Source organism: Macadamia integrifolia, chromosome 11 (genome assembly GCF_013358625.1).
Source record: "Macadamia integrifolia cultivar HAES 741 chromosome 11, SCU_Mint_v3, whole genome shotgun sequence".
Lineage (NCBI taxonomy): Eukaryota > Viridiplantae > Streptophyta > Magnoliopsida > Proteales > Proteaceae > Macadamia > Macadamia integrifolia.
In genome coordinates, this window is record NC_056567.1 from 31,319,106 (window position 1) to 31,334,985 (window position 15,880).

At 37.5% G+C, this 15,880-nt stretch overlaps 2 protein-coding genes across 3 annotated transcripts; both read right to left on the reverse strand.

Annotated features, from left to right (window-relative positions):
* Positions 1-3,933: 3,933 nt before the first annotated feature.
* LOC122093087 (mitogen-activated protein kinase kinase kinase 18-like) lies at positions 3,934-5,613 on the reverse strand. The gene is made up of 2 exons (XM_042663338.1): positions 4,148-5,613; positions 3,934-4,038 (listed from the first exon to the last, which is right to left on the reverse strand). Exons 1-2 carry the CDS (start codon positions 5,390-5,392, stop codon positions 3,934-3,936), a joined length of 1,350 nt encoding a protein of 449 aa, XP_042519272.1. The 5' UTR covers positions 5,393-5,613.
* A 3,471-nt stretch (positions 5,614-9,084) lies between these two features.
* On the reverse strand, positions 9,085-15,746 carry LOC122093845 (aspartic proteinase-like). Of its 2 annotated transcripts, none has more exons than XM_042664380.1 (14): positions 15,609-15,746; positions 14,524-14,904; positions 14,369-14,429; positions 13,828-13,922; positions 13,624-13,736; positions 13,195-13,363; positions 13,069-13,108; positions 12,744-12,808; positions 12,038-12,151; positions 11,753-11,817; positions 10,657-10,816; positions 10,459-10,578; positions 9,579-9,667; positions 9,085-9,371 (listed from the first exon to the last, which is right to left on the reverse strand). In XM_042664380.1, the coding sequence occupies exons 2-14, from the start codon at positions 14,896-14,898 to the stop codon at positions 9,287-9,289; spliced, it is 1,551 nt and encodes a 516-aa protein (XP_042520314.1). In that variant the 5' UTR covers positions 14,899-14,904; positions 15,609-15,746; the 3' UTR covers positions 9,085-9,286. The 2 variants fall into 2 exon arrangements, with proteins under 2 accessions (XP_042520314.1, XP_042520313.1); XM_042664379.1 differs by having other exon boundaries at positions 14,524-14,907; positions 15,609-15,724.
* Between the last annotated feature and the right edge of the window lie 134 nt (positions 15,747-15,880).

Sequence of the window (15,880 nt, forward strand, 5' to 3'; positions counted from 1 at the left end):
AAAAATGACTTTTGGAACTGCTGATGCTGATGATAGATTCTCCTTTGTAGTTTGTACCTTTGATTGGTGACGTTATATATATTTTCAACTTTTTTTTTTTCTCCAATAATTTAAATTAGGGCCAATGTTATCTATTTGAGAACGACTCTATGCTCATGCGCCTGAGGATTCTACCTCCTTGCACCGGTGGGGTGAAGCAATGGACAGTTGAGAGTATCTTGGGGTGTGTGTCCGGATGCTTCTAATCATCCATTGTCTCCTCGCACCGATGCGAGGAGGTAGAGGAGAACGATTCTACTCATACAGAGGGATGCACAATGTCACTGGTGTCCCTGTGTCTGTGGCTTAGGGGCTACTCTCGAATAGAAAGCTTTATACTTTAAATTTAAACACTTGACCTTTGAAATACAATTTGAAAGAAAACTTATGAATAATACATTGAGATTAAGTGAGATTTTTTAAATTCATTTTAAATGAGTCATAGCTTAATGAATGGTACTTCATATACTTTAGAAGGATCTTTTGCTACCATCATGAAAGCTAGCAATACTTTTCCAAAGATGCATAAATATCATTCTTTCCAACTAAGGTCATCGTTGTCATCATCCAACAGATGACATATCTAAATATCTATCAGCCTCCTTCCCTGTTGATTATCAATATATCCCTCTGATTCCCCCAGATTGATTTTTGGTTCTAAATCAATGGCTCTCTATATAACACCCATTTGGGTGTTTTAACATTATTCTCTCTAGCACCAATGGGGTTGGTAACTTAATGGAAGGAAGCCCTCTTGTTCCATTATCGTTTGAATCAACTAACTGTGGGATTGAGTCTGTATATCTCATTGTCACTCGTTGATCCTATAGAAACGTTGTTTGTTGTGAGGAGACTTTAACTTGGGGTTATGATCACTATCCTCAAACACCCTTTCTACATTGCCCAAATATATATATATATATATATATATATATGTATAACTTCATCTACTCAAGAGGCCCCACGGCCAGCACTGATGAAAGAATATACCACCCATACATTCGGATTTGGCAGCATCAGCTAGCTAGGTAGAAGAGGTCCCGAATGAGTACACTTCCCCAAAGATGACAAGTGGACAACAAGTGGGACAAGAATAATATTTTCAAAATAAATTATTATTATTACTATTATTATTATTATTATTATAATAAGATGATCATGGATTGTAATGTGATGGAGGCATGTCCGTTTCAATGTATCCTAAAATGTAAATGTAAGAAGCACGCATGCATGCAACATGCCAAACCTTCACTTGATTTCTACTGGTATAAGAGTAGTTGCAATTGCTAGTAGAGCTAGCTACTTAATACATTTTTTTTTGGGGGGTGGGTAAAGCTACTTATTACGAACTGTCATTTGTAGTGGATAGTAGTGCTATTTCATTATGTTGGTAAATTGTATACTTGTATTGAATGCCTTTACGCCACAAACATTACAATGAAATAGATAGATAGAGGAACTAATATGTACACATTGCTTCACTAATAATACCCTTTTATTATTTTTAGAGAATGCTCCCTGGTCGTGTGGCTGCTTTGTCACTACGAGGGCCAATGAGAGGATGTACATGGACATCAATAGGAGGTGGTGTTTTTGTCTTTCAAAGGGGTGGCCAGATGGGGTCATCATTTTGCCCCCATAAGGGCATAGGGACCGTGCAGCCAAAGAGTATTCTTTTTTCCTACCTTTTGTTAAATAGTTATATAATAATTCCTTTACAAATAGGTAGATCCCAAGGTCCTCTAGTGGCACGACGAGTTATAGTCTAAATGGAATTTCATATTAGTAAAGTAGAACATTGAAAATTTTGAGGCTATCAAGAAGGTGGATGGACATACATGAAAAGGATATATGATTGAATTTAGGTCTTAACTTTGATGCGAGCAATCTACATCATCACATCGTAATTCAATTTTGTCTAGACTGAAATTTAATACGTCAAGGGACCTATCTATATGTTAAATTTGAATTTCATGCAAGTTCTCTTGTGATGGATTTTTAGTTACTAAAAAAAAAAAAAAGATTTCCTATCAATAAAAGGGATTTTCTTATTGACACCCCCCTTAAAGTATGAAATGACTAGGTATATCATGTCGTTCCACTGTGTAATAAAAAATTATGCGAAAATAATGATAATTTTTAATAATGACATAATGATAAGTCGCTTTCAAATTATTTAAAAAGATTTCTTTATCCTTGATTTAAGAACTATTGATACAATTTAAAAAATTTTAATTTTTTCGCACGGAATGGTGATTTGTTGATTCTAACCACTAGGTATATCAAGAATGGTCTAGATAAGACATGTTTAAAATTTCAATACCAAATTCAACCATTTACCTGTTCTTTGTAATAGGAGACCTTCTCTTAAATGTCCTTACATCCTTTTGGTGATACACATGATCTTAATAGTCATTAATTCTTTATTTAATTTTATTTTATTTTTTTTCATTTTTCGAATTCTATTTGAACTGAAACTTGACATGTGAACAACAGATACAATATTGATATTTATCAAAAAAAAAAAAAAAAAAACAAACAACTTTACCACTTGGTAAATGGAAGACTACATCCACAAAAGTTGGACTCTTTTAAAAATGCAACAAATACAATATTTAATTTAGGAAACAATTCTGCATTGATTAGCACAAAGATGGAGGGAAAAGATCAAGCAACTCACTAAGAATTAGAATAATTAAACGATTCAATGTGATATTGAATTCTTTTTTTGTTAAATAAATACAATTAGGGGAAGGGATGCATGCACCGGAGATTCTTTCTCATCTACAATTTGTAGAATAAAGGGGCTTAAATATTTTCAATAAGGACTTTTGCCCCATCCAATGGTTTTATGTGACTGTTCACCATGCAAGTACAGCCGTGCACAGAACCTTTTGCTATATAATTATTAAGAAAAAAATAATAATTATAATGAAAACGTTTGTATTTCTTAACACGACATTGATCAACTTACTTAATTAATACCCATCAACTGCCATTCTATTATTTTATTAAATAGAAAAAAAAAAAAAAAAGCCCATTCTATTATATGCAAATAGAACTTTTTCCTCCATAACTAAACTAAAGTGATCGACTGTCTACCACATTAATTAACATTTTAATTACTATTATTATTAGTAGCAGTAAAAGAGGGAAAAACATCCACGGCAAGAATGCTGAGGAACGGTGAGATGTAGTGAAACACCTTGCAACATGTGTTAAAACCACATTTTACGGCTATGCCGCCTAGCCCAAACCCAATCATCATTTTCTTGGAATGAAGGAAAAAGGAACGCAAAAGGGGAAATGTAAAGAACCCTAGATTTTCAACTGTAATCAGGTGGGTTACCCAACATCCCCAGCTTAAATGGGTCAAGCGTAGGTTGGGTTCAGGCGAGGCTTCTCAGCCATTGGATGCATTTTGAACACGTGTCGCAAGGAGGTGCATCACTACACTTCAATGCTCCTCAGCCCCCCTGCAGAGGATGTTTTCCTGTAAAGGAGTGGCTAGTCGAGTAGTTCTATGGCCATTGTGCATTATTTGCCATGTCAATTTTATGCTCACTTGTAAATGCTAACATAATCTATCTTTCTGCCATTGTGCATTACACATCAAGGCCCGTAATCAATGGAAAGGTGTGCGTGAGCATCTTTGGTGTGAGGCATCACAATCTTTTTGCACCCATTATATCTAAGCATAGATATGCGATCAGGTAGTATTCTTTCTTTCCTTATTTTATCATGAAAAAAAGATTGTTTGAGCCATTAGAAGGGTACACTAAGCAATTCTTTCTATCTCTCTCTTCCTCGCATGAAATGACCTATGTACCCTTTTATTTGGTGGCATTATATTGATACAGTCCAATACCGCATGAGAAAGAGAGGGGGGAAGGGTTAATAAAAAACGCGGCTGAGCCTCTCTATAAAATGCTCCAAACTTCCCAAACTGAACCATTTCCAGCGTTCCATTTGAAAATTCCCTCCAATATTTCTTGGAATCTTTAAAAGAAATTGAAATTGAAATTGAAATTGAATAAGAATAAAGTAAAAATTTCTTTTCCCCTTTAATCTCATAGTTGGGATTGCAAATTAGAGCAACATCTCCTACACATTTACAGGCTATGGACAAGCTTCCCTGACTGCTACTACCAAAATTACTACTATTTACATAGTTATGGATGGGTTGTTCATCACTCAAATCTGAATGCGCCGACCTACTAGTCTCTGCGTGTTCGTCTGTGGGCGACATGCTTTGATCGTGGCCCATAAAGACAACGTGTTCAGCGTGGTTGTTTCTTCTGACTGTAACCCAATCTTCGTCCCAAGTCCAATTGGGTAGTCTTGGGGTTGGAGAAGAAGAAGATGGGATGTCTCCGATCAGCCGCCGGATTCTTTCCAAAAGAGAATATGAATAATAACCCGCCGATCCCAATTGGTTGGGCATGTGAACTGGTGTGTCTGCTTCTGTCTCTCTCTCGGATTGCTCAAATGAGTCCCAGAAGAATTGATCGAGTATGCTCATGGGAGAAGTTGCGAAGGTAGAGCTCTGAATTCGCTTCAAATTCAATTGCCCACCGCAACCCTCTTCGAGAAATGGGTGCTTAAGAAGCTCCTGAACCGTCCATCGCTTATTTGGGTCTCTCCTGAGGCATTTGCCCAGAAAGTCCTTTGCTTCCTCTGACAGGAAACTTGGGAAATCCGGCATATCAGGAGAGAATGCGATCCGGTGAAGTGCAGAGACTGGGTCCACAACATCTGGCCATGGAGGACGTCCTGTGGCCATCTCAATTACAGTACAACCAAGGGCCCAGATGTCGGCAGCGAAACTCTGTTCCTCACCTCGAGCCACTTCAGGTGCCATGAAAACAGGGGTCCCTGCAATCGGCATCGCCGGAGGCTGTTCTCCAACCCATCTCGCGCAACCCAAGTCGGCAATTTTGGTTCCATTTTGCCCAACCAAGACATTACGACCCTTAATGTCACAATGCACCAGACCACGAGAGTGTAGGTAATCCAATCCCTGCAGAATCGCTAGAGTGTGATACTGGATCGCAGACTCGTCGAGGCGACCACCTTGGTGCCGAATTGCGTCAGTGAGGGTGCCACCGGAGCAATACTCCATGAAGAAATTGTAGATAAGCTGACCATTCTCATTTGTGATGTCGAACCCAAGGTACCCAACTATGCAAGGACACTTGAGCAGAGAAAGAATCCTCTGCTCCCTTTGTAGGAACTCGGATCTCGAGAGCTCTACAGACTTCACGGCGAAAACGTCACCAGATTGGCGATACATAGCGAGGGAGACGGTGGCTGAAGAGCCGCGGCCGAGGGTGCGGCCTCTGATCCATGCCATGGTGGAAAGGAATCAAAGGATGAGAATAGGAGGATATCGTGTGGGTTTGGGACTAGGGAGTTGGTTGGGATGAAGCTCTTCTGCTCTTATATATATAAGAAGTCGGTAACTTTCTCCATTGACTTGCTTGGTGCAAGAAATAAATGTATGGGTAGTGAGCCTAGAGGGTAATATACTTTAATTAGGATTAGCAAAGGGAGAACGGATCAGGTTCTCTCTCATAGAGCAATCTTGTACAATGTACACTCATGATTTGTGGATTTAACATCTATTAAATGAAGAGAGAGAAAGTTACTATATTAACTGTTATTAACCTAAAATTATGAGGGCTAGGGGGTTTAACAACTCCTTTAGCAAGGGTGGTCCATGTGTAAAGAGAAGAGGAAGGACTATTGCATGGGTTCTAATGATAGCACTCGCATGCAAGTGCCAAGATTCCAGGTCCTGATTTTAGATTGACGTCCTTGGTGAATATGTATGAGTTATCTTATTCTACTCAAAGCTCAAGAAAAGGAGAGAAAGAGAAAGAAGAAGTTTCATAATATGGCAAGTGTTAATTTCCATTTTATAGGAGTTGAATCGATCATTTCAACCCATGTATCTAGAGGTAGGAACCATACTCCCCCAGAGACCATTTTCTTTTTATAATATTAACAAGAAACTCGATAAAGTAGAATGGGTGGGTGGCATGGATTTAGCAATCGATGTATATGGAGGATGGGATGTTGGGATATTCTAGCCTTTATGGGGTTGAAAATTGTTGGGTGATTGATTATTGGTGAAGAAGTAAGGCAGCAAGCAAACCACAGTGTTTTCATCCCCCTTTTTATTAATTTTATTTTGCCTTTTCTCCATAATTTTGTTTCACCTAACTAAACTAACTGTCTACTTACAAATGTATATGTGGACAAATGACCAACTGCCATTTGTGAGGTTGTCAGATCTCTCTCTCTCTCATATCAAATTTACATAGGTTGATGACTCAACAACATCTACATACCCAGCAAGCAAACCTACGTGTTCTTTCCCTTTTCTATTTTGCCTTTATTTTACCTACCGACCAACCTAACTACTAACTATATATATTTTCCAATCTACTGTCTACTTCCCTAATCTATATGTGGACAAATGAGCCGCTGCCATTTGTGACGTTTTCACACTCTTGATCTACCCCTCTAGGGATTTAGATACTTAGTAACACAACAAGACGTCTGGTGCACATTAACATTCAGAAACGCTTTGGACTGTGTGTGACCACCTTAGGCTCTTTGAGCATTTTTTACTGTTGGAGAATAATTCAATCCTCTCATCATTTCTTTCTTTTTATTTTATTTTAAATTGAATGACAAAATTGACTTTTAATCTTTCGATATATTACAGTTTTCATAATGTGATAGATTATCTCTCTCTCTCTCTCTCTGTTGTGTTGTGTTGTGACTTGAGAGCTGTTGACGCTATCATATTTGCATGAAAATTGTCTGCAGTCACCGCACCAGTGCAATAAACATTCGGTGGCTGAGAGCCCCTTGGAGCACGTGCTCAGATACTCTTAGCCGTCGAATGCTCACTGTACCTCACTGTTCACTGCAAACAATTTGAACACATCATATTCTCCTTTCAATGGGAGGGTGGCATCACACTGAGTTTCTGTCGCTTCAGCCTAGGCCCCTTAAATTAAATTAATTAAATTAAAACACTTGACTACAATTCTGCAAAAGAAAATTAATATATGATCTTTCTTTCTTGTCTTCCTAGAAGATGACAAGTGGACAATTTGTGGCCCATTATGATTATTATAAGATGATCATGGACTGTAATTAAGGATGTGAATTTGTAACCGAAACCGTTTACCAAAACCGAACTGATCCGTTTACACTGAAACCGCAAAATCGTTTAATAAATGGTGTAGTTATGGTTTCAAGTTTCAGGCCGATTAGCTAAACGGGTCATGTCAGTTTTAACCACGGAACCCATTGGTTTCAAACCGAATTGAAACCGTTTAAACCGATCCGAGTAATCCATATAACAATTAAATAAAGAAGGGGTAGTAATCCGTATAACTATTACCAATTAATTAAATTAAGTGCCCATCCTGCTTTGGTATGATTTATTGGAATTCAGTTCAAGCGTAGGCTTTAGATCATGAACTTATAATTCATATATGTTGCTATGTTATTATGTTATCATAGATGGGGTATTTTGGCTAAACAACCTATCATTTAATATTTTATGCTATGGAAGGCTGGATTTAGATGTTGTATGATATTAGTTCTAAATGTTTGAGAATGACCATGCAAAGAAATAACACTAGATTATCAAATTAAGACATATCATCGTTAATATAGAATCTCTTATTTTTGGTTACCAATTGTTTTTTGATAAGCTTATGATCTTCAGTTTAGAGATGGTTGCAAGTTATATCAAACCGATTGTGAACCGTTTTACAAACCGTATAGAATAAACCAAAATCGAAACCGTTTAAAACCGTGACACCGATACCATTTAGAAACCGTGGAAACCGAAACCGTTTACTAAACGGTCACGGTTTCAGAAAGTAGAACCATTTAGTAAATAGTACAGTTATTGTTTTAGTCAAATAAATATGAACCGAATCGATCCACACCGTTTAAATCGAAACCGAACTAATTAACACCCTTAGTCTGTAATGTGCTGTAATTAGTGTTTCAACTTCAGAAGTCATGGAGAGGCATGTCCGTTTCAATATATCCTAAAATGCAAATTTAGGAAGCATGCATGCAGCAAGCCAAACTTTCACTTGGTAGTAGTCCCACTTGATTATAAAAATTAAAAAATAAAATAAAATAAAATAGTCCCACTTGATTATTAGTAATAGTAGTAACCAACTAGCCACGGTTTCAAATATCGATATCGTATTGATCATATTCAGTGTAATATTGATATAGTCTGATACTAGTAATACCAATATTTAAAATCATATTAGTAGTAATAGTAGTGGCTCCTTAATTCCAGATCCAGAGTTGCAGTTCTGTTGCTGGAGGAGCCACTTGATACAGACAAAATCAAATGCAGTGGAGAGTGGCATCTACTTCCTCACGTTTTTGTGGGGTTGTTTTGCATGCCTAGCTCCACATACATCACAAGGAAATAGACAAATAAGAGGCACTATTATATATCGATTGATTGATTAAATAATTCCCTCTTTATTAATTGTTGTAATATTTTTAAAATATTTAATGATTATGAAACTATACTCGAGTACAAGGGGATCAATTCAAAGGATTTAAATGCTGATCAAACTACATGCAAGTACAACAAATGATCAAAAGATTTTGTGGTTAATTAAACCATAAAGTATAAATGTGGATCAAAAGATTACCCAAATGGTTAGAACGAATTGAAAAATGTGTGGATTAGAACGAATTAAAAAATATATTGATATACGCACGATCTTAAGTTCGATTCCCCATCTATGCATCTATAATTTAAATAAAGACCATAATGATAAATTGCTGCACTAGTCGTACCACCGAGGAAGCTTGGAAACAATCTCTTCCACAAAGCAAAGGACAAGGCCCTGTACATTTCTCTCCCAGACGCTGCAGTAGCTGGCACCTGTGCGCACTGCGTCACTCTTTTTATTTCGTTTTTTTTTTTTTTTTTTTTTTTTTTTTTTTTAACAACCACAATATCTCAACATCAGCCAACTGAGCTTTTAAAGACAGGAAAGTATGCACCACCGTCTATTATATAGTGTAGGGTAAAGATCACACCCAGAAATATTTACATTCATATATCCTTTTTTAGGCTACTGCCTTCCACCCGGACAACTACTACAGAAAAACCATAAAATGTGTAAGGTGTTCATAAGGGTTTTAACATAATTACAAAGCCACCAGCATCTTGTCTATGCCTCTATGCCGCTTCTGCAAAACCAATTCTCAGATTGCCATAATCAAAGACTGTATGGTAGCGGCCCATGAAGACATCTCCCAATATCCTGTATGTTTATATCATCATCCCCATTAGTAAGATAAAGAAAAGAAACTAATTATTCACACAGCCTGCAATGCAATTCAGTTTCACCATTGACTGAGTTTTGTAATATCAACTACTTTGCTGGCTGCAACTTATTCAGTTCAGCCAATGCATGAACTGTTCAAGAAAGGGAGGATTAAAGAGATGTGACTGAAGATTAAGAAAGTACCAGAGAGGACCACGGGGAGGTGGCACATCCAAAGCTGTAAATCCACTAATACACTGGGCTACATCTCCCACAGTAACTTTCAGGACGTACTGATAACCAGAAGAAAGAAATTGTAAGCACTTAAGACTACAAGCTTTACATATTATACATCACATGGAGAACATTACAGTTGGCTCATAACCAACATGATTACAATTCTACTTGAAACCACATTCAAACATGCTGAGATGCGAAAATACTACCCAGTAACCATGATCTCACACTTTCAACCAAACAAATACATTCAGATTTTTCTCCACTATAAAGGAAAAAAAGAAAAGAAAAGAGAAATAATTCATTTGCCACAACAAATAATTCATTTGCCACAACACTTTTTTTTTTCTTTTGTATTGAACACCATTTGAGAAAACCTGAAAGGCAAACTTCATCCTCTTTACCAAGTACTCCATAACAAAGTCTGTAGACCCCAGCAACAAAGAGAAAGCTTATTTAGTTGAAACATAGACGTCATTGTCCCACGATGGGTATAATTTATGTTTCAACTTTCAATGATTTTATGGAGTCATTATTAAATCCTCCAATCTCTTCCCAACAAAAGAAAAATAAAAACAGATCCTCAAAACTAATAAACATGAGATGCCACGGAAACAAGATCATTCATGGCATCAGCCTAGTGTAAGTAATTATTGCAATAAATCTCTTAAATTGACACAAATATGTCTACATTGCTTATAGTAAAAAAAAATTCAAAACCGCCAGACCACCTTAATCAGCTACCTGAAAACAATTTGTATATATACACAAAGCAAATGACATAACAATAACAATAAAGTTCAAACTCAAGATGTTATCTATGAAAAAAATCTGGATGTTGTGGTACCTGCTCTGGTGTCAGGTTGAATGTTTTGCCACCAATGGTAAAAGAAACAGGAGGCATCGAAGAAAGTTGATCACAATCAACAGCTGATTCTCCCATTGGACTAGGCAACCGTTCACAAAGCTGCAGTTACAGCATATGGCATTAGCCAATCTCCAACTTACATATAAGAAACAAGAATATACTGCCCCATTACTTCACCTCATTGATATAATTCAATATGTAATCCTGCGTTTCATTCCGTTGAAGCTGATTCCGGATCCATACAACAGCCATTTCACAGGCACTGCAAGCAGCATCCTGACCAATACCAGATAACTTGCCACCATTCTTCTCATCAACAACGCTCTCAATGCCACCACTGTAACACAACATCCATAATTCAAACTGAGTCATGGACAAGATTATGGTAGAAATAAGTAGATGGAACCCTTGGAAGCACAAAAAGAACAAGTTCATGCCTGCCGTTAGCAACTTAGCACACATAGATAAAAAGATATAATATAAAAATACACAGGACTGATATGACACTCTACTAGATTTCCAAAATTAAAGAATCTGCCAACCTTTGCTCAAACTTGGAAAAATTAAAACCAAAACCGAATTCAACACAGCGTATTAAACTCTGTAACAAACTTCACGCCATCACCACCCCAAGCAAAAATGTAATCAGTAATCCTCTTTTCTTCTCTCACTAGAATTTGACAAGTGCAGTACACTATGTATTATAGATGGCACCAAACATATAAGTGGATTTGTTTCCCTTGACACTAACCAAGATGGCGCCAAACACATCGGTGGGGTTTGTTTACCTCAACACCAACCAAGATGGCACTATACAGGAAAGTCAAGATGTAATCCAACTAAAAAACAGGTTTGCCAACAGAACCAACACATCAGCAAGATCCTTTTATGGGACAAATAACAAAAAGACCCTAACAAATAAGTGCACTACTATAAACACAATAAAAGTTTAGAACCTTGCAAGCAATTAACTATAGGCCTGAACCTCAAATCAAGTTCCAGCCTTGATGGAAAGTCCGGCATATCTCCCTCAAAAACCACGCTATGGGCCCCAACCCGGCCCAACCCTAGACAGAATACAAATTATTACCAATGAACCGGAGGCTAAGAAACAAAACTGGTTAACAGCATCATAATGGTGCACAAGATAATAATGATGAACTCAACAACCCACCCCCCCCAAAAAAAAAAAAAAAAAAAAAGAATTGATGCAACATTAAATGGTAATACACTGCTTTCTTGTATGTAACAACAGGACATAATTTAACCTCACCTGACACCTCGAGTTCCATCAAAAGTACACAAGCCAATCTGGGAGCATACCATCGCGGGATCCGTCTATAATACAGAAAGAAAAAAGAATATATAAAGAGGTAAGTACCCGAAGGAACTCTGGAGGATAACTTCAATATCTCAAAAAGCAGTAACAGCAACAAAATTGACAATTCTCCCTCTACAGCAAGCTAATTGAGTCAACTTGAAGAAGGGGGAAAGGGGGAAAGGGGGAAAAGGGGGGGGGGGGGGGGGGAGGAGGAGGAAAAGGAACACTTGTATGCACCTCTGCTGACAATAAGTCCAATATAGTCTGTCCATATTGAGCAACAACAGTCTTGCATTGCTGGCTAACAACCCCAGAAGCTCCAATTGCATGATTGATTTCGGTAATAATGGTCTGCCAATAAAGGTAACACAGAAAATGGTAACCATACCCAGAATGCATATGTGTTTTGCCTCAGTTAGCTACTGGTTAGTGTTGGTACAACCATAAAATCATAGACCTCTTCCCCTAGTGGCGGGGCAGATAATGTGAAATTAAAGTGAAACATCTTATGCTCCTGTGTAAGAATGAAAGGCATCTCTTTCTTTTCTCTTCTAATTCCTAACTTCTTGATGCACAAGAAGCGTGCAAAGTGTGCTACACAGGTAATTCTGGCATTTTCAAACTTGTAGGTTAACGACTTACTAAAAAGATATAAAAGGTGAATTCCGATCACATGGTGATAGTATGGGCATGAAATTCTTATTAGTCAAACAAGAACGAGTTTGTCCTTTTATATAGTAGTATGAAGTATGATACAATGTATCATCATTCTAGCATACAAGTCCAAACTCTCTCTCATATTCATACATTCCTGACAAGGCACCAAGACAATCCTGGCAGCTTAGGCCACAACCATCAATTGCATGAATGCTGGGTATGCAATAATTTTGAAGGAAAATTGATCTCTGCTATCACATCCAGAGTTTAAAAGACTGATACATACCGTTGGACCAGCCAACATCGATGTTCCAGAGTCAGCAATTGCCACACAACCACCAGTGCAGAATCCTGAAAATAAGTAAAATTATTAATGATCACACAAGAATAAGTACGGAGATGAAACCATTATTGCCCATGTTAACATCAGATTCTCCTATACAGGATAAGTGCCACTTGGATGCAAAAGTAGCCAGAAGATAGATCTTTTATTACTTGGAGGTCATTATCTCTCAGAGTATAATAATAGATAGATATTGAGAGAGAGAGAGAGAGAGAGAGAGAGACATTCTCATCTTCAATGAACAAAAAGGCAAACGGGAGTTTATTACCTGTTGACTTGCCATCGATAAGGACATCGCCCATGTCAAACTGGTAAGGGAAGTTACAAATATTTATCATAAAGTTGCGAGGAAAAATATTTAAATTCTATTACTCGACATAGAGGGACAACCTACCTGCCAGTAGCCTTTCTGAGTCACAGGTACATATGTGTGTTCACCCGTGTAATGATTAGGATCAACCCCTCCAAACACGATTTCACCACCTTCTTCCTCTTCTGTGTTTCGGTTAATCCAAAATGAGAAAACAGGTTCCTTAACAAGCCCTTGATCAACCATGTTGTACCTAAAACATTTAAGTTTACAGCTCAAAATCAGTAATTTCACAAATTAGAAAATTAGGTATAAATTAGGCAGTATCAAAAAGGAAAAACAAGAAAACCAACAACAACAATTAAGTACCACACATAATTTTCAGAGATGATACATAAAGCACAAATAGCATTGCATCCCATGTTTATCACAGATGTTAACAAATCATGATTATATGATGCACTCATTTGTCAAGTATCCACACATTAGATAGAAAAGAAAACACCAGCCTACCACACAGGCACAGCACCCCCAACAGAGATCTCTTTAAATCCAAGTCCAAGTATGCCATCAAACTTGGCTACCAGAAATGTGATACTCGGCTCTCTACTTGCCTCAATAAACTCCTGTCAAAGAATCACGTGTGAGAGAATACCAGAGCAGATAAAGACTTAAGAAACTATTAGCTAGGGCATTTTATGAAAAGTTGTGGCTTACCTGATCTTTGACCACAAGGTCACCGACCTTGACATGGTCTAGGCTGAAGAAACCAGAAATAGCTCCAGTCCCATAATGAATCTCAGCTGGTTTCCCTGTGAGGATAAGACCAGATTTTTTTCATAATATGTATTTTAACATTATTATCTATAAAGATTGCTAGAGATATGTGGAGGATAAGAGGAAATTAATCTTGGGATGCAAAAATAATCAATCGTGCTTGGTGAAAATGATATTCCAAGGTTGAAAAAATTACTGAGACAAATTACACGTAAAACGAGTGAACATTTTCTTTGATAAGAAAAAAAGCTATTAAAAAGAAGAAATAATATAGTAGCACAAGCCTCCAATAAGGCCATAGATGGGTTTGAGAAAACTATTTGCGTTACTCATAACTGTAATAATAAATTCATGTCGTCCCAAAAATGCACATATTAATGGAGTCACCCTCACAAGCTGGAAAAATGTTACAACTGTCACTACTAATAATGAATGATAGAAGGTGCATAGATGCATGATAAAGCCAGGAGAAGGAACAAACCATTCTTCTTGTAGGTACTCGACTGACTTGACTTGTACTTGGAATGGAAATAGCAAGCAACCTGAGCGCAAAAATAAAATCATGAGAACCCCTTCTGTCCAAACTTTCAGAAGATGGAAACCATAAATTTACAACATAGAGAAAATTAAACTTACCGAAAAGTAACACTTGGCAGACGGCACCCACAAATTTGAACTACCAGTGTCAAATATGACAGTGAATTTCTGAGGGGGAGACCCAATCGCAATCTCACCGAAGTACTGAGCATCCATGTAGTTCTTTAAAGCAACTATGTCAGTGTCCTCGGAGTCTCCAAGGTTACCGCGGAGGTGATATTTCCGGATAGAAGCCCTTAAGGATTCCCCTTCTTCAGACTCAAGTCGGGCAGCAAGCCGGTTGTTTTGATCCAATGCTCTTTTCTTCAGTCCGATCCTAATCAATCCATCCGAAGAAGCAGCAGAGAAGACCAAAGGGAAGAAAAGAAACGACAGCAATAGAGTAACAATGAAGATTTTGCACTTGGTTCCCATGTTGACCTGCTAAGTCCACAATCAAGTAATCGTTCAGTGAAACATCAAACGAGACAGTAGAACGACTAATCACTCGACCAAACTCATGAATAACAACAACGACGATGCTATGAGGAAGATGTACCATCACAAGCTGGAATTTTGTAGAAACTTAGAAAACAAAACAAAAAAATAGAAGTGTACTCAAGAGACATGAGAGTAAAAATTTCATCTTTCGATGTCGATTTTGCATGCAAGATACAACACAAACGGAAACCCATAGAAATACAAAGAATAACCGAGAAAGTGTGATCTGTGAAATCAATTGGCAAAGACAAAAACCAAAGATAAAATTCAACTATATTCAACAAAGGAAGATCATCAAATTCTCTGATTACACACTTCGATAACATACCAAAAGTGTTGAACTGAATTTCTGATAAGAAAATCAGGAAACAGAAGAAAATCAATAAGCAACAGGAATCAGCACATGCACATCGACTAGAAATTAAGAAACCCTAAACGATGAAGGAAATCATCTACTGCTACTCACATAAAGATAAAAAAATGAAGTCCCCTTATGGAATTAGATACCAAAAATAGAGAACAGTTGGGCATCAATTATGACATACAAAACAAAATAAAACAAATCAATACAGATCATCGTGCTTAGTTATCTATTAAATCCACAGAAGAAATAGAACTCAGAAAAACAGAGCAAACCGTCTCACCGATCAGAATATCAAATTCGCAGAGAAGACGAAGAGAAAGAAAGTGGTGACAAAGGAGAAGGGAACCGAGGAAGAGAATAAAACGAAACCCCGAATGGACAAAAGGGAAAGAGAAACTTAACGGTACTACAGTCACAGTGCCTTCCCCAGCTGAGCTACCAGTCTTCAGTCTTCACTGATTTTTGTACGCCTTATCCTCTGTATTAGCCGTTGGATCCCTTAGTCAATGGGTTTTCCACCGTCATTTGTCTGAAGAGTATCCAGCCTCTCAC